The 18049-nt window shown below is 48.9% G+C and overlaps 1 protein-coding gene across 1 annotated transcript in view; it reads right to left on the bottom strand.

Moving 5' to 3' along the window:
* The window catches only part of TLN2 (talin 2), a 156066-nt gene that overhangs the window by 92849 nt on the left and 45168 nt on the right, over positions 1-18049 (bottom strand). Inside the window, exons 5-12 of the mRNA XM_015420227.1 lie at positions 17229-17381; positions 16231-16373; positions 15541-15668; positions 10568-10631; positions 7693-7797; positions 6046-6201; positions 4274-4375; positions 3110-3186 (exon numbers count right to left, since the gene is read on the bottom strand). Of these exons, the coding sequence (XP_015275713.1) occupies positions 3110-3186; positions 4274-4375; positions 6046-6201; positions 7693-7797; positions 10568-10631; positions 15541-15668; positions 16231-16373; positions 17229-17381 (928 nt within the window). The remainder of the gene's footprint in view (positions 1-3109; positions 3187-4273; positions 4376-6045; positions 6202-7692; positions 7798-10567; positions 10632-15540; positions 15669-16230; positions 16374-17228; positions 17382-18049) is intronic.

The following is an 18049-nucleotide window of genomic DNA, read 5'->3' as shown; positions in this document are numbered from 1 at the left end:
ATTAAAAGCCCCCCCCCCGTTGGCCCCCCCCCCCCAAGCACCAAGAAGACAGAGCATCCCTTGCCCCAGAGCCCCTATCTATACCTTGTGGCTAATAGCCACTGATGGACCTCTGCTCCATATGCTTATCTAATTCCCTTTTGAAGCCGTCCATGCTTGTAGCCGCCACCACTTCCTGTGGCAGTGAATTCCAAGTGTTAATCACTCTTTGGGTTAAGAAGTACTTCCTTTTATCCGTTCTAACCCGACCGCTCAGCAATTTCATGGAGTGCCCACGAGTTCTTGTATTGTGAGAGAGGGAGAAAAGTACCTCTTTCTCTACCTGCTCTTTCCCATGCATAATCTTATAAACCTCAATCAATTCCAATGTTGGATGATTTTATTACATATTATACCACTTTAACTCATATTTTATTCTGCGTATTCAGTTTTATTCTTTGTATGATAAGCTGGCAAAAGCCATTAGATAAACAAACTTTCAAACTCTTTGATAATAGGAAGTGGATTTTGAATTTTTTTTAATCCAACACGTGAGATATATAATAAGACTTTTATTTAAGCTTTGGTATATTAAAAGTTACAGCTAGTATGAAGAAATGATGAAATATGGAAAATGTAATCATGATTAAATTAATAATACGGTTGCAAAACAGAATAGTTATTTATTTATTTGATTCAATTTGTTCCCCGCCTAGGCAGGCTCAGGGCGGCTCACATTAAAAAGTTAAAAATTCATTAAAACCCAAATTCATTAAGCGCAATGCGCATCATTAAAAAAAAAAGTTACAAAATCTGAAATTCAAAATGTTTGAAGTAAGGACCCACCATATCCTCTAGAAAATGTTTTATAAAAACTATAATGTACGGAAGGTTGGGGAGAAATATTTTCTTCTTTCTATTTTATATACCCTGCCATGTACAATAACCTTGATACAAACTTTAATATAACTGTGGTTATATTAACATTGTGCTCTCTCGCCATCCTGTTGGTAGTACTGTCTATGAAGCACTTTATAAATGTTTTGTAATTTTAATCTGTTTTAACTTTTAATGTAAGCCGCCCTGAGCTTGCCTCGTCAGGAAGGACAGGGTATAAATCTAATAAAATAAATAATAAATTACATATGGAATCAGCTATACAATTCCTCTTTTCCTTTTGTATCCCCTTTTGTATCCTGCTTTCTAAAATATTATAAATGAATAAATGCATTTCCCTTAACAAACTGGATTCTGGGATTTATTTATATGCCACCTTTCTGTCCAAAGGAACACCCCAGGCGGCTAAGAAAAATGAAACCCTATTATGATGAATCAGATAATAACTACTCCCTTAAAGTCTCCTCCCAACCAACAGCAGCACCTCCATACTGCAGTTTCAAAAGTCAAAAGGTTAATGTAGTTGGGTTTTTAAAAAACATTTATAGACCACTTCCCTATGCCTGGGTACAAAAACACATGAAAACTGCCTGACATTGAATCAGACCCTTGGTCCATCGAGGTCAGAATTGTCTACTCAGACTGGCAGCCGCTCTGCAGGGTCTTAGGCAGAGAAAGGTCTTTCCCATCACCTACTGCCTAGTCTTTTTAAACTAGAGATACCGGGGATTGAACCTGGGACCTTCTGCATGCCCAGCAGAGGCTCTGCCCCTGAGCCACGGCCCTTCCTTGAAGGTATAAGGCAATGTCCAAAAGATGATACATACAATAACACACATAAGCACATGAAGTTGCCTTATACTGAATCAGAACCTCGGAACACCAAGGTCAGTCTTGTCTACTCAGTCTGGCAGCGGCTCTCCGGGGTCCCAGGAGGAGGTCTTTTCACATCACCTTTTAACTGGAAATGCCAGGGACTGAACCTGGGACCTTCTGCCTGCCAAGCAGAGGCTCTTCCACTGAGCCACAGCCCCTCTTTGAAGCTCTCCAGGATCTCAAGCAGAAGTCTTTCCCATCACCTCCTGCCTGGTCCTTTTTAAGTGGAGACGCTGCCGGGGAATGAACCTGGGACCTTCTGCATGCCAAGCAGAGGCTCTTCCACTGAGCCACAGCCCCTCTTTACAGCTCTCAAGGGTCTCAGGCAGAGATCTTTCCCATCACCTGGTCTTTTTAACTGGAGATGCTGCTGGGGATTGAACCTGGGACCTTCGGCATGCCAAGCAGAGGCTCTGCCCCTGAGCCACAGCCCCTCCATACAGCTCTCCAGGGTCTCAGGCAGAGGTCTTTCCCATCACCTCCTGCCTGGTCCTTTTAAGTGGAGATGCTGCTGGGGATTGAACCTGGGACCTTCGGCATGCCAAGCAGAGGCTCTGCCCCTGAGCCACGGCCCCTCTTGTGTTGCTTCCAGGGTCTCAGGCAGAGGTCTTTCCCATCACCTCCTGCCTGGTCCTTTTAAGTGGAGATGCTGCTGGGGATTGAACCTGGGACCTTCGGCATACCAAGCAGAGGCTCTGCCCCTGAGCCACGGCCCCTCTTGTGTTGCTGCCGAGACCCACCATTTCTTGCGCCTCCCAACAGCATTAACAAGCATCCCCGTTAGTGGAGGTGCTTTTGTTCTTTGAGCAGAGGTCCGCTGTGTTTTCTTTTTTCTTTCTTCCTCTCGCTAATTTTAGAGACGGTCGTATTTGCGTGACGACCGCCAATCTCCTGTGTTTACATTTTTACCGCTTTCATTCATCCTGTTCGCTTTCCCTTTCCCGTTAAAGCTGCTCTGAGCATTCGACGGCAGAAAGGGGCGGGACGGAAATATCACGAATGAGACAGTGAAATAATAGTAATAATTTAAAAAACCCTCCCCTCCCTGCAGAAGAGGAACGGCTGATCCCGAGAGCCCAAAGCTTGCCTAAGGCCACTCAATGCATTTAAGAGAGGTACGATGTGAACCAGGGGATTGCAAAGACTGACGCAGACATCTACTGTGGAGAAGACAGGATACTATATCTCCAAGGCCCCTGGGGCACCAAAAGAAACACACAGAGGCAATCCCGTTCTGCAGGAAAAGGCAGCTGGGGATGCAAGAACTAAGGAACGCCACGGCCGATTTGGACTGGGGACTCCTGGCTCGCCAGCCCCCGCGTGGAACCCACAATCCCTCCGACCCCGGGAAACGTACTTTTTTGGCGATACGGATTCTTCCAGCATGGTCGACTCCTCATCCCCCTCCAGGCCAAATCGGTCCTTGCTCTGCTTCTGTAAAAGGTCAGACACGCCGTCTTGCGTCAGCCTCTTGGAAATCCCACGCAATCTCCTGACCCAGGAGCGGCTTCTGCTGCTAGGCAGGGACACCGCTAAGGACACTGGCTGTGCACTGGGCGGACCTGAGCGCGGCTTGGCACGCAAACACCTCCGAAGGCCCTCGCACAGGTTACTCGTCTGTATTCAGGTGCCTGCCCTCGTTTGGAGCCTTTCCCCGATCCCGCTGGCCAGAACAACACGTTCGGTGGCAGGAAACGAAAGGCGAGAGAATTCAGACTAATAGCTGCTCAGAGACTGGTAAGGGAGAGACACCCCCGCCCTCCCCTGCAGGGCACCTGGTTCCAGTGCGGAAGAAGAAGAGGAAGAGAAGAGTTTGAATTTATACCCTGCCCTTCACTACCCGAAGGAGTCTCAGAGCGGCTTACAATCTCCTTTCCCTTCCCCTCCCCACAACAGGCACCCTGTGAGGTAGGTGGGGCTGAGAGAGCTCTTACGAGGACTCCTCCTGAGAGAACAGCTCTGAGAACTTGTGACTGACCCAAGGTCACACCGGCAGGTGCATGTGGAGGAGGGGGGAATCAAACCCGGTTCTCCCAGATTACAGTCCGCGCTCCTAACCACTACACCAAACAGGCTCTCCATTGTTCGGAAGTATCGCCTAATGTTCATTTGAAATCTCTCCTCCTGTAATTACAGTCTGCTAGATCTACTCTCATCCTCTGGAGTAGCAGAGGAGGACCTGTCTCTAAGCTTGTCCTCGCGGAAGCCCCTCAGTTCTACAAAGAGGGTGACCCAGGCTTCTCTTCGTTCGGATGAAAAGACCCCAGTCCTTCAACCAGGTTTGATTCCCCACTCTGCCACGTGCAGCAAGAGACTGGATTTATACCCCGCCCTTCACTACCCAAAGGTGTCTCAGAGCAGCTTACAAACTCCTTTCCCTTCCCCTCCCCACAACAGACACCCTGTGAGGTAGGGTCCCAGCAGTAACTCGGCTAATGCCATGGATTCCTCTCTCCACCCCAAACCCGCTTCCTGCAGAACTGTCCAACCATGACAGTTTTTCAATCTGTCATGGATTTACCTTCTTGAGGATGATATCGATGTAACCGGCTATCAGCTGAGAGATCTGCTCGCCTTCAGTGGTTTGTACCGAGTAGTAGCTTTCCTGATACTCCCCAAAATCCTGAAAAAAACAAGGAAATGGTGCATGCATGTATAGAAACACCCAGAATACAACGGCTGAGGCTGGAAGACTACTAAACTGAAGTTAGCCGAGGGGAAACAGGGAGGGGGCCCAGGGCAGCCTCAGCCATGGAACCAGGGTAGAAAGACTACTCTGTTCAAGTTATAGTTCCTGTAAAGGAGCCCAGGATCTATTGTGCAGTAGATACATTTCAGAACAATGGAACCCCCAGGGCTGAACAGAGACCTAGGATTCTTTTCTCATGAAACTCATTTCCTGCCCCCCAAGCATTTGTCCTTTGCCTAACCAAGCTGTTCATTATACCTCTGCATCCTGACACCCTTCTTTGTGACACACCTCTCACCTTCTGACAGGGATATATGGGCTCAGGGATCGCCATTCTGACTTGTATCTGACGAAGGGAGCTCAGACTCTAGAACGTTTATACCAAGAAAATCTGGTTGGTCCTGGATTCGAATCTAACTGCTCTAACTGCACATCGATACGGATACCCTCTGAAAGTACAAATGGAGATCCCTGAGTCCTTATATCCCAATCCCTGATGAAGTGGATAAATTAATATTTTTTTGCTGTCAGATGTAAGACCCCTTTGTTTCTAACAAGGTGGCACTTTTTTGCATTAGCAGCTAGGGAAGTCAGAGCAAAGGCGGTTCTCATGAAAGCTGCTAAATGAAACGTAATGTCCTGATATGTAATTTGTGTTTCTTGATCCTGCCGGTGAATCTCTGGAGGCAGACGTTTGTATTTTAAAAATTCAAGGTAATCAGCATTTCCAAGTGTGAAAAGTGAATATTTAAAGACGGACGTTGTATTTTAAATTTTTTAGTATGTTTTCACTTGTAACGGCTAATGGCCACATACAGTAAACTTGACTTGATGAAGTGAGCTTTTAACTCTTGAAAGGTTATTCCCCCAAAATGTTCCTGGTCTCTCTGAGGCTACTGGACTCAAATCTCGTTGTTCAACCATAGACCAACATGGCTATTGACCTGATTATTATTATCATCATCGTATGACATTGTGTGTAGAATAGCCAGGAGATCCTAAGATTGTCTGGCAACGAGAAGTTCTAGCTCTTTTAGCGTAATGCACCAGTAGGTGGCAAGCTAGGCTTGTTTTTAGGGCAAGAGACGTTTCAGAGGTGGTTTGCCATTGCCTGCCTCTGCGTCATGACCCTGGTATTCCTTGGAGGCCACCCTTCCAAATACTAGCCAGGACTGACCCCGCTTAGCTTCCGAGACCCGAGTGGATCGGGCTAGCCTGGGCTATCCGGGTCAGGGCTACCCACCTGAAACTACATTTGAAGTGTTATGCACGACCCACAGCAGTTTGGGTTTGGTACAGTCACCGTCTTGTGGGCGGGAGTTAAATCTTTGTAACACGGCTGGCATGCACGTAGGGAAGAAAGGACTAGACACAGTCCCCCCCACCCGTGGTAGGAGCTAAACAGCTTTCTTGTGGGGGCACTGCTGCACGTTTGCCGTGGGGGGGCAAAACATCCAGGGCTCACCCAGCAGAAGGGGCTTTTTACACTGGCCCTCTCCCTGCAAGGACACCACCCTGACACAACTCAGCACACACTTCCAGCCCTCGTCCAGGGAGACGGATCAGTTGAGCGGATGGTGCTCGGGCCCGCACCCGAAGTTTACCAGAGTGAAGCTTTTGGGCGAAGCCGCCCAGCGCTTGACGGTCGTCAGTGGCCACTCCTGCAGCACCTCCTTGGTCCGTTCGTCCACCCGCATCACGGACTCCTTGGTGATGCCCAGCAAGCGAGGGACCAGCTTGTTCTTCCCTTTCATCTTCTCCTGCAAGGGGGACACCACACCGGGCTCAGCCAGAAGCGTGAACAGACTGCCAGGAGGGGGCTGCAGAAAGGCTCTGGGGAAGGCACCCCCTAGAACTCTGAGACACTCTCCAAATGGCTCCCAAGAGCTAACAGCTGCAGGGAGGAGAGGAGAGGAGAGGCGGCTGCCTACATTCAGATTTGATCCTTCGGCTCCCAAGCACTGCAGTTCTGCCCAGAGCAGAGATTTGCATTTTCCCTTCTCTTCTCCAGCACAAAGCAAGTCTCTAGGCTTCATGGGTTGGAACAGTTTCCCTATGAAGAAAGGTTAAAGGCGCTTGGGGGCTCTTTAGCTTGGAGAAACGACGGCTGAGGGGTGACATGATCGAGGTTTATAAGATTACGCGTGGGATAGAGCAGGTGGAGAAAGAGGTACATTTCTCCCTTTCTCACAATACGAGAACTCGTGGGTGCTCCATGAAATTGCTGAGTGGTCGGGTTAGAAAGGATGAAAGGAAGTCCTTCTTCACCCAAAGAGTGATTAATGCATGGAATTCACTGCCACAGGAGGGGGTGGCGGCTACAAGCACGGACAGCTTCAAGAGGAAACTGGATCAACATTTGGAGCAGAGGTCCATCGGTGGCTATTAGCCACAAGGTATAGACAGGAACTCTCAGTCTGGGGCAAGGGATGCTCTGTCTTCGTGGTGCCGGGGGGGGGGGGCAACAGTGGGAGGGCTTCTGGTGTCCTGGCCCCAATGGCTCTCCCAGGACGCTCAGCGCTGTGGCTTAATTAGGTCGTGTGTTTCCAGATGCCGAGATTACTCAGAGGTTCTAATAACAGGTGCCTTCAGACAGGGCACGGTCAGGCACTAGAGGAAGAACACAGTTTGGGTAATCATTTGTCTGCATCAGGCATGCTGGGCCACGTTAAATTAAAAGTGCATATTAGCTTTCCTCAAGGGTTTTTTTTGGTCTGTTTTGTTTCGCTCGTAACTATGTGATTTCCGTAACCATGGCGTGACGGATTTTTCAGGGAAGCCAGAGGGAGTCTCTGGAGCCGCAAGTTGTTTTACCTAACAGAGACTCATCTTTGCTGTCCTCTGATTTTGGGGGGTGGAAAGACAGCTTGTAGCCGCATGACCTGTGGGACTTTTAAAAGAACGTAAGAGAAGTCAATGTTGGATCAGGCCAGTGGGCCATCCAGTCCAACACTCTGTGTCACACAGTAAGCGAAAATACCAGATGCCCCATCAGGAGGTCCAGCAAAGGGGCCAGGACATCGAATACTGGGGAACATACTGGACACACAGAGACGTAATATCGAATCAACCACTAGAGGGAGCAAAACATGTGCAGAAAAGGGGAGGGGGAACCCTGAAGCAATAGAGATACACAAGCAATGAAAACGAGAGCGCAAAAGAGCCCGTTTTCTTGTATGAGCAAGTTTTTTTGCCCTAAGGAAAAATAAATTTAATCACGCAATCTCATTTCCAGCCCAAATTCCTCCTACCTTAACGAGGAAAAAGGAGACCCCGTAGGTCCGCAGTGACCGCGCCAGCTTCACGTACTTCACCTTGGCTTCTATCTCGGTCATCTCTCCGCAGTTTTTGTGCTCCTGTAATGAGGCTCCGATCAATCGCTTGGTAATTATCTGAAGACCTACTTGGCATGACAGAGCGGGACAATGCACAGTCTCTCCCCCTTCCTCAGTCTGCTATTCGGACAATTCAGAACTACTCTCCTTCGAAGCCATGTGTTTAACTGCCGCGAAAATGCCGTTGGGGAAATGGCCGTCCTTGGAAATCCCAGAATCCATTCAGCATCCAAGAGATCAGGGCTTGTTTCAACTTAATATAAAAGGGGAACGCTTTGGGGTTGTTTTTCTATCCCTCTCAAAAATACTCGCTATCCAAAATCAGGAGAAACAGTAATGTGAAAACCCTCCTCCATAATTAACTTAAGAATCCCCCTTGTTCTATTTAATAAATGTATACCTAAAAGCTAATCCCAAAAGACAAGCCAGGAGGCTTCCAAAATCACAGATCTGAAACAATAAACAATGCAATGACAAAACATCCAAAGAAGGTTCTGAAACCCCCTTTTTCCCCACCCCAAGCCAGCAGCTATCTTTATCCCCTAGAGACTATACATTCCTACAACACCACATTTCCAAATGAATATAACCCCTTTGCCAAAGCCCCTCTTGTTTCTCACCCAGAGAGATTTCTCACCATTTCAAGCTCCTCCCCCCCCATCCATGGAGGAGGCACATCTGTTCACAAATCAATTCCCCTCCCCAGTAGCCCTAAGTCCACTCCTTTCCTCATACTGATGGCAAAAGACGTTCTGGAGTCCAACAACGGTCTATTCCGGCAGCTTCTTTCGTGGACTAGAGGCCACTACCAAGGAGCTGCAGACTACGAAAGCTTCTGTGTGGAACAAAATATTGTTCGTCTTTAAGGTGCCACCAGATTCCCATTTACTTCTATTGCAACAGTCTACTCCTGTGGAATTATTATCAAAAGATGTTCTGTCTTCCTTCCTGCCGAAGTGGAACGATTTATTCTAATAATTAGAAGACAAACTCCCCCTCCCAACAGCCTCTACTGAATTGCTCTTTTCTTCGGCGAAGCCCCAAATAAATTTACAAAAATGCCCACGTCGGTTTGCATTATCCTCTAAGCTCCGAGGGAAACTCCAGGGACACTTCTATTAGCATGGGCAATGACATTTTCTCAGCGCTCGCTGTCCGTTGCCAACTCTTTCTGAGCGGCGCTGCGTCAAATTAAACTGACACGGATCATCTTTCCTGGTTGTGACTAACGGAAGATGGCGGATGTCGGTGGTGAATGCAGGCACGAGAATGGATATCTCCACGCTATACGGGACAGTTACCTTCCCCCATCCCACCCCGTTTCCATTCAGGAAAGAGACTTGGCACATTCTTCAGCTCAGCCTGCTGTTTGGAAGAGGCAGATCTCACCCTGTCTTCTGAAAAAGAAAACCCTCCACAGCTAGGACACCAACAGTCCTTGGCCAACACCGTGCAATTACATTTAATAAAGTTGAAGTGAAACATACAGCAGACGTATGGTTTTGTAAAACCCACCCAGGGATGACTCCACCAGAGGAGACGTGGGGTGGGAGAAAGATAGCACCCCAAACAGCGGGGAAACGGGCAGCAGATTTACAGACGGCACAAAAGTTCATTAATATCAGAGTTAGATTCGAGTCCAGAGGCACCTTAGAGACCAACAATATTTCCGGGGTATAAGCCCTAGAGAGTCAGAGCTCTTGAAGAGTTCTGACTCTCGAAGGCTTATATCCCAAAAACTGAATCCTGCTCTTTCACTGCAGACCAACACGGCTACCCTCTTGAAAAATTAATATCTGGTTTCGTTATAGCGCTCGGGTTAGTTCCTGATACTCTCCTGATGTGAAAATCAAGGGAGGGTCATTAGCAAACAAAATTCTGTCCTTTCCCCACCGCTGTTCTTGTCCTTCTTTCCCCGAACTTACCTAAATGTGATGATAAAAGCCACAAGAGAGCTATCCGCAGGGCCTCCATTTAACCCTACAGTACTCTGGAACTACATTTCCCAGGATTCCTAGGACTTGGGAACTTCCAGATCTGAGTTCCAGTGCATAACAGAGGCTATTTTCAAGGCAAGTTTTGTGGAAAGGGAAGGGGGGGGGAGCTCAGAACAGAATGGCACAGAAACAGGATGATTGATTCGGGGAGCAGATTGGACACCCTAACTCCAAAGGAGCAGAGGAAGTAGCAGTCACTCAGGTCCCCCCCCTCCTCCAGAGACTGCTCAAAGTAATCTTATTCTGGGTACCAATTCCAACTGTTTTTCAAACCAGAGCAAACCGGGTGGCATCTTTAGGGCTCCGAAATACCAACCCAACATTGTCGGCCTTAACACAACACCGACAAGGACATGCTTTCAAGGCACCTGAGCCGTCTTCACAGCTAACAGAATACATAACCCTGGGCAATTTGGGTGTATTTTTTTTTAGCAGCGAACAAAACAAAACGCCCCGGTCGATGGAAGCTGAATGTGCAAAAGAGCCCTTACATAACCACATTTAGCTCCCAGCGTCTTCTCTTTTGCACACAGGGATTGAGAGGAGGGTTCAGACCCATTAAGCAAGCTTGGGTCTTGGAGGAAGCGGTCTGAAAAGCAAAGCTCCTCCGATCGCTCACGAGATTCGAATTAGGAGAGCGCATCTGCCGAAGGGAGAAGGAGGGAGAAAAGCCGTCTGCTTCTTTTACACTCGAGTTGGTGCTAGTTTATCGCTGAAGCAGACGCAAAAAATATGACATATCCATACAAGGCTGGGGGGTGGGTGAAGGGGTGGAATAAACCTTTCTCCGTTACCTGAAATATCCTCTTTTCAGCTCCTCTTTGCTTGATGTATTCTTTCGGAAGGAATTCTTTTAGACTGGGGGAGGAAAGCAAAAGCCGCCGTTAATGAAGATGCCGTCGTCCTCTAGTTGCTCCGGAGCATCACAGTTTGGAGGTGGTGGATGTCAACCCATTCGCTCGTATGACTTCTGGTACCTTGTCCCCCTTCCTTCTTTTCTAATTGGCTGACAGCTTCCCTCTCACCCAGAGGAAACCAATCAGGGGGTTCCACCTCAAACCCGACTGGCTCGGAGAGGAAAGCAAGCAGCCAATCAAAATCTCCCAAACTGCAGCTTCTCCACGGCCATCACCAGCCACGTGAGAAGCCCACGAGAAGAATTTCCATTTTCTGTTCCGTCTTCCCGGCTCTCGGCAGCCAATTTACACGGAAAACCCAAATCACGGTTCGAATTTCAGCAGATTTTTTTGGTGTCCTTCCATTCCCCCACAATGTATGTTTTAAATACATCTAGAAACCTGACCTTCCATTTATCAACAAGCAACTGCTGTACTGAGGATAGAAATAATTCAATGAGTCCTAATGGGGGGAAAGCCCCTAATGTCTCAAAAACAAACTACAAACCTCCCTCTAAAACCAGCAGGTGCAGCAGATCGAGGCAGTAAACACCTGTTTTATTGCTTTGCTTTAATTCAAGAATGATTTCGCACACATCTATGCTATTTGGGGAGGTGGGGGGTCATAGGTGACCAGGGGATTTGTGGTTTTATGACTGCACACCCTCTTTGTTGTTCTTACATTCTGGGTGCTTCCATTCACAGTGGATGTAGGAGGATTTGGGGAGAAATTCTGGGTGCTTCCATCCAGCTCACAGTGGATGTAGGAGGATTTGGGGAGATTGCAGGACGTGGAGCAGCATATGGACTGGACCCTAAAATTGCTAAGAATGTGTAGTGCTCAGTCGTGTAAACATGATTGGGGGGGGGGAAATGAAAACTGTGCAGTCATGCAGCAAAGACAGTGAAGGCATGGAGGATTCTGGCACGGCTGCCAAATTTTTCAAAGCAGGATTTGGAACGGACATATTAGCACCTGGCACTGATGGAAGAGCAGTACTGGGACAGAATCCTGGGGGGATTTGACTATTGGGGCCTGCCTACCTGAAGGACAGCCTTTCCCCACATGTCCCCCAGAGAGCACTGAGGTCCGGGTCGCAAAACCGTTTGGCCCTTCCTGGACCGAAAGATGTCAGATCGGCCATCACTAGAGCCAGGGCCTTCTCAGTGGCGGCTCCACACTGGTGGAATGAGCTCCCGGAGGACATCAGGGCCCTGCGGGACCTTGTACAGTTCCGCAGGGCCTGTAAAACGGAGCTCTTCCACCTGGCCTTCGACTAGGAACTGCCACTAATAACACCAACAACATCAACTAACACTAACTGAACTGAATAATACTAACTAACTATGCCGGATGCTGACCGGGCCATTTTTTGGGAACATCTATCATGGCCACCACTGTTCCCTCTAAGCTGAGTTAGTGTGAGCTAGCTCACGGTTTTTTAGCCTCCAGCTCACACATTTTTCTCTTTGCTCAGGAAGGAGGGCTCCAGAGAAAACTAAGTTGTGCAGTAGTCAAATCACTTGCTCACAACTTTAATGCCAGGAGCTCACAAAGTAGAATTTTTGCTCACAAGATTCCACAGCTAAGAGGGAACATTGATGGCCACCGGGTTGTTATTGCTACCAGCACTTTATTTTTTATTTTATTCTATTTATTGTGAGCTATGACTCGTTATGTTTGTGTTTTATATTTTTAATCCTTCATGTAAGCTGCCCTGAGCCTGCCTATGGCAGGGACGCCGGGATAAAAATCGAATGAATGAATGAATAAACGTGGGCAACTTTTCAACCCTATGGGCTGAAGGAATCATTTGTGGAAAGGGAGGCCATCCTAGAGAGAATGCCACATTTTCCGTAGAGGCCAACATCCGTTTGCTCTCTGGAGCAGGGCCTCACTAGTAGGGCTCTGCAGATTGTCATGTTGACTAATGTTTTCTTTTGTTTTTGTCTTTGTAGTTTGCTTTTGTTTTTCCGACCATTTGGTCTCAACCCTTGCCAGCCCTCTCTGCCATAAAGATTCCGAGAGATGGGGGGGGGGGGGTGGGTGGGACTTTCCCATGAGAACGAGCCCCAAGAGACGCTCATCCTTGAAGAAACATCTGTTGCTAGATGATAATCTTTGTAGTGTGGGGGTAGTAGGCAGGGGGAGTAAAAGAGGGTGGGGGAGTAAATACCCACTGCATTAGGGGACATTGATCTATTACCTATACAAGGCCTAACCCTTGATCTATTCCTTAGTCTGAACAAGAGTTCTCTCTTGTGCACATCAAATCTCTGTTTCTAATAAAGCTTTCATGAAAAGACTATTAGGCTGAGAGTGGATTGACTCAAGGGTCTGAAAGCCTAGCTCCAGTTCCTGGAGTACTTCAGAGCCAGTCTGATTTGTGCTTCATTTCCATGCCACATTTTCTTCCATCGTGGAACTCAAGAGGTCCACCTTGCGGGGGGGAGGGGGGGTCAGGAGACCTCCCTTTGGGGCACGGCCACACCAAGACCAGCTTAGCTTGAGCAAGGGGGCTATATTCTGCACCCCTCCACCCCACACTCAGGACACCTGGCTCTAGAAACATAGAATCATAGAATGTTAGAGTTGGAAGGGACCTTGCAGGTCATCTAGTCCAACCCCCTGCACTCTGCAGGAGCACAGCTGAAAGACAGTCCTACATACCTACAACCTACCCGAAAGATGGTTGTCCAACCTCCGCTTGAAAATGTCCAGTGAAGGAGCATCCACCACCTCCCAAGGCAGATTGTTCCACTGCCCAACCACTCCTGCAGTTAGGAAGTTTCTCCTGATATTTAGCCGGTAACAACTCCCTTTTAATTTCCACCCATTAGATCTACTCTTGCAATCCGGAGCAAGAGAGAATAGATCCGCTCCATCTTCTACATGACAGCCCTTCAAATACTTGTTGAGTGCCATCATGTCCCCTCTAAGCCTTCTCTTTCCCAGGCTAAACAGACCCAACTCTTTCAGCCTTTCCCCCTAAGACTTGGATTCCAACCCTCTCACCATCCTGGTTGCCCTCTTCTGGACACGCTCGAGCTGGTCAACACCCTTCCTCAAATGTGGTGCCCAAAACTGGACACAGTACTGGACACATAACGCTAGCCAATGCAATTGATTCCTAAAGCCATCTTGGCTTGGCTCCTCTGCTTATTGTTTGAGTTACCAACGGAGGCCAAGCAAACCCTGGCAAGACAGCTTTAAGAAAGCTGAGGCTCAGCGGAAAGGCACAAAGAATGCCTTTTCTGTTCCTCCAGAAATTATCCTTCCGTGCAACAGCGCTCTGCAGCCGAGACCCCCCGTCCAATTAAAATGAAATCATTCCCGAGGAGCCCCGGGGGGTAGGGGGGTGGGTGGGAAGGGGAGCCCAAAGCTCCCAAGTAATCATCCACGAGTCCTTTTTAATTTGAAACCGGAGCGGAATGCTTACGCCACCGAGGGGGAGCCGCTCCTCTTTAGAGATACGCGATTTCAGTTATTATTAAATTACATTATTTAAATTCCGCACAACTGGCTTTGCAAAGCGAGCCGACGCAGCCCTTGGCGTGAACGCCTTTGCTATCCGCCACACTGGAGGAGGGGGGGCTTCACGCCTGTGGATGCACTCCCAAGGTAGCGTCCAAACCGGGCAGCTGGCCCACACTGAGTGCAAGTCAAAGCTTCAAAAAGGAAATTATAGCATTGGGGGAAAGTGCAGAAAAGGGCAACTAGAATGATAAAAGGGTTGGAGCACTTCCCCTATGAAGAAAGGTTAAGGCGCTTGGGGCTCTTGAGCTGGGAGAAACGACGGCTGAGGGGTGACATGACCAGTGTTCCCTCCAAGATGAGTTAGGGTGAGCTAGCTCACAGTTTTTTAGCCTCCGGCTCACCCATTTTTCTCTTAGCTCAGGAAGGAGGGCCCCAGAGCAAACTGATCTATGCAGTAACCAAATCTCTCACTCACAACTTTAATGCCAGTAGCTCACCAAGTAGAATTCTTGCTCACAAGACTCCACAGCTTAGAGGGAGCATTGGACATGACCAAGGTTTGTAAGATTATGCATGGGACAGAGCAGGTGGAGAAAGAAGTCCTTTTCTCCCTTTCTCACAAGACAAGAACTCCTTGTGGGCACTCCATGAAATTGCTGAGCTGTCGGGTTAGAGAATGGATAGAAGGAAGTCCTTCTTCACCCAAAGAGTGAGTAACCCATGGAATTCACTGACATAGGACATAGGAGGTGGCGGAGGCTACAAGCATGGACAGCTTCAGGAGGGAACTGGATAAACATATGGAGCAGAGGTCCATCCGTGGCTATTAGCCACGAGGTATAGATAGGAACTCTCGGTCTGGGGCAAGTGATGCTCTGTATTCTTGGTGCTTGGGAGGTGGGGGTGGGGCAACAGTGGGAGGGCTTCTAGTGTCCTGGCCGCACTGCTGGACCTCCTGATGGCACCTGGGATTTTTGGCCACTGTGTGACAGAGTGTTGGACAGGATGGGCCGTTGGCCTGATCCAACATTGGCTTCTCTTATGTTCTTACGTTCTTATAGGAACTCTCAGTCTGGGGCAAGAGATGCTCTGTCTTCTTGGTGCTTGGGGGGGGGGGGGGGCACAAGGGGGGGGGGTTGATCCAACATTGGCTTCTCTGATGTTCTTACGTTCAGGTCATACGAGGAGCTCAGCCCATGTTGAATCCCTCCCTCTTCTCCCAGGGAGTCTTCCCTGCTGTTTCACAGCCTTCTCAGCAAGGAGCCCCCCTCCCCCCCAAAAAAGGGTTCTGTGAATCATGCCCCCCCTCCGAGGACACCATGGGGCTACAGTAGCAATCGAAACAGCACAACCCACCAACACCCCTGCGCACCCGCACTTAGGAGCGGCTTACTCTAAAAATCCGGGCTTGTGCTTGTGCTCGACGTGCGGCCCAAACTGGATCTGGGCCTGGAAACCCCCGAATTCACATGCCTTCTCGAAGGAGACCGGATGGGAGCCGTTGAGGATGTCGTCCCGAGCCTGCAAAGCAAGGGGAGAGAGACATCTTGCTCCAGGGGCCCCTGTCGCCTCACGGGCCACTCGTTTCCCCTCCCGGGCTCAGGACCAGTGTCCTCTCCAAGCTGAGTGAGCGTGAGCCGGCTCCCAGTTTTTTAGCTTCTGGCTCACACATTTTTTGCCTTCGCTCAGGACGGAGGGCTCCAGAGCAAACTAATGTATGCAGCAGCCGGAATTGCTCGCTCACCACCAGCTCACAAAGCAGATTTTTTGCTCACAAGGCTCTACAGCTCAGAGGGAGCATTGCTCACAGGGTGTCTGTTGTGGGGAGGGGAAGGGAAAGGAGATCGTAAGCCACTCTGAGACTCCTTCAAGTAGTGAAGGGCAGGGTACACATCCAATCTCTCTCTCCTCTCTCTGTTTTGCATGGCGGCCTGCATGATACACAGAAGAGCTAGAACTTCCGGCTGCCAGGCAATCTTAGCATCTCCTGGCCAGTGTTCCCTCTAAGCTGAGTTTAGGGAGAGGGTATTTTTTGCCTGGATGTGGCGCAGAAGAGTTGGGCGGATTCCTCTCCAATGTATACCTGAACATAAAGCAAGTTGAGCTGAACGGGGTCTCTGGAATCGACATTCTGGTCCGAGTAGAAGAACTTGCGCCTCAGAAGCAGCGTCTCGTTCTCGTCCACACCTTGCTCGCGGAAAGTCCGACTGTGATCCAACCAGTTCACTGAAGGGGAAAGAGAATAATAGAATTGGAAGGGATCTCCAGGGTCATCTAGTCCAACCCCCTGCACGATGCAGGAAATTTACAAATACCTCCCCCCCACACACCCCCAGTGACCACTGTTCCATGCCCAGAGGACGACAAAAAACCTCCAGGATCCCCAGCCAAACTGGCCGGGAGAAAAACTGCTTCCTGAACCCAAACTGGCGATCAGCATTTCCCTGGGAATGTAAGAAAGGGCCACAAGAACTAAGTACTGATGCAACCCTTCCTGCCCTCTCTCTCATGACTGGCCTAAGAAGAAGAGTTGGATTTATACCCCGCCCTTCACTTGGAGTCTCAGAGCAGTTTACAATCTTCTTTCCCTTCCCCTACCCACAACAGACACCCTGTGAGGTAGGTGGGGCTGAGAGAGCTCTTTTGAGAACTGCCCTTGAGAGAACAGCTCTGAGAGAACTTGTGACTGACCCAAGGCCACCCAGCTGGCTGCATGTGGAGGAGTGAGGAATCAAACCCAGTTCTCCACATTAGAGTCTGCTGCTCTTAACCACGATACCAAACTGGCTGAAGAAGACACAAAGACACACAAACGATGGCATGTCGTCAGAGGCAAAGCGTTTTCTCCTTGCACGAAGCAAGAAGTTGTGCGTTTCAAACGGAGTTATTTATATCCATTTCTTCCTTGCCTCTCCGATTCTGGCATAAGCACACCCACTCCAAAACCCAGGAATAAGCACCCAAATGGATGACTTGTGCTGGAAGGAACTCCCAGCTACTATTCAGGGAGGCATAAACCGCCTGGTTTTGTAAGCAGAGTGCAGCCAGTCAACAAGCCATGCTGCGGGCAACAATACTCACAGTCATCATCCGTGTGCAACTTTGCCTTCAGCTTCTCCATCTTCTTCTCATCACGTAGCAGCGTCCGGTCTTTCTTCAGTGTCCCCGTGCCTTCTTCCTTCTTCTCTTCGTTGCTCTCCTGGATTAAGGAGTACTCTTCGTAATTGGTTATCCCTAGAACGGCACAAACGAAGTAAGCCAACTCTTACCTGAAGCAGGATATATTATTGCAAGACAAAGCCAAACGTTTTAAGGAATGAAATAGTTAAAGCTGAATGGCTCCCCCTACTGGTAGCTAGAGAAAGAACGGCACAGAGCACCACAGTGCACTTTAAGGCTGTCAAATTAAAGCGAGTGCGTGTTTGAAAATGTGCAAGTGGTGAGAGCCAGTGTGGTGTAGTGGTTAGAGTGTTAGGCTAGGATCTGGAAGAACCAGGTTCGAATCCTTACTCATGCCATGGAAGCTTGCTGGGTGACCTTGGGGCAGCCACACGCTCTCTCTCGACCTGACCTACCACACATTATTGTTGTTGAGAGGCTAAAATGGAGGAGACTTATGTAAGCCACCCTGGGGCCCCACTGGAGCATAAGTGAAGTAAATTAATAAACCGAGTGCTGGAAAAAACAGCCCTTAAGGGTTACCTTACACACTCTGTGGAAGAGAACAGCCACAGATCAATTTCTTTCACACAAATTAAGTCTTTGCTACCTCTCTCATGAAAAAATAAGGAGCAGGGTTTGCATGACACCCACGGCACGATCTGAGGTGACCTGCCAAATAATATGACATTAAAGGTGGCTTGGAAGGGAGCCCCCCCCCCCCCCACACGCACCCCCACTCC

Source organism: Gekko japonicus, unplaced genomic scaffold (assembly GCF_001447785.1).
Source record: "Gekko japonicus isolate JY-2015 unplaced genomic scaffold, Gekko_japonicus_V1.1 scaffold369, whole genome shotgun sequence".
In the NCBI taxonomy this organism is placed as follows: Eukaryota; Metazoa; Chordata; class Lepidosauria; order Squamata; family Gekkonidae; genus Gekko; species Gekko japonicus.
Note: the sequence above shows the minus strand (reverse complement) of the source record. Positions and strands in the feature narration are given on the sequence as shown.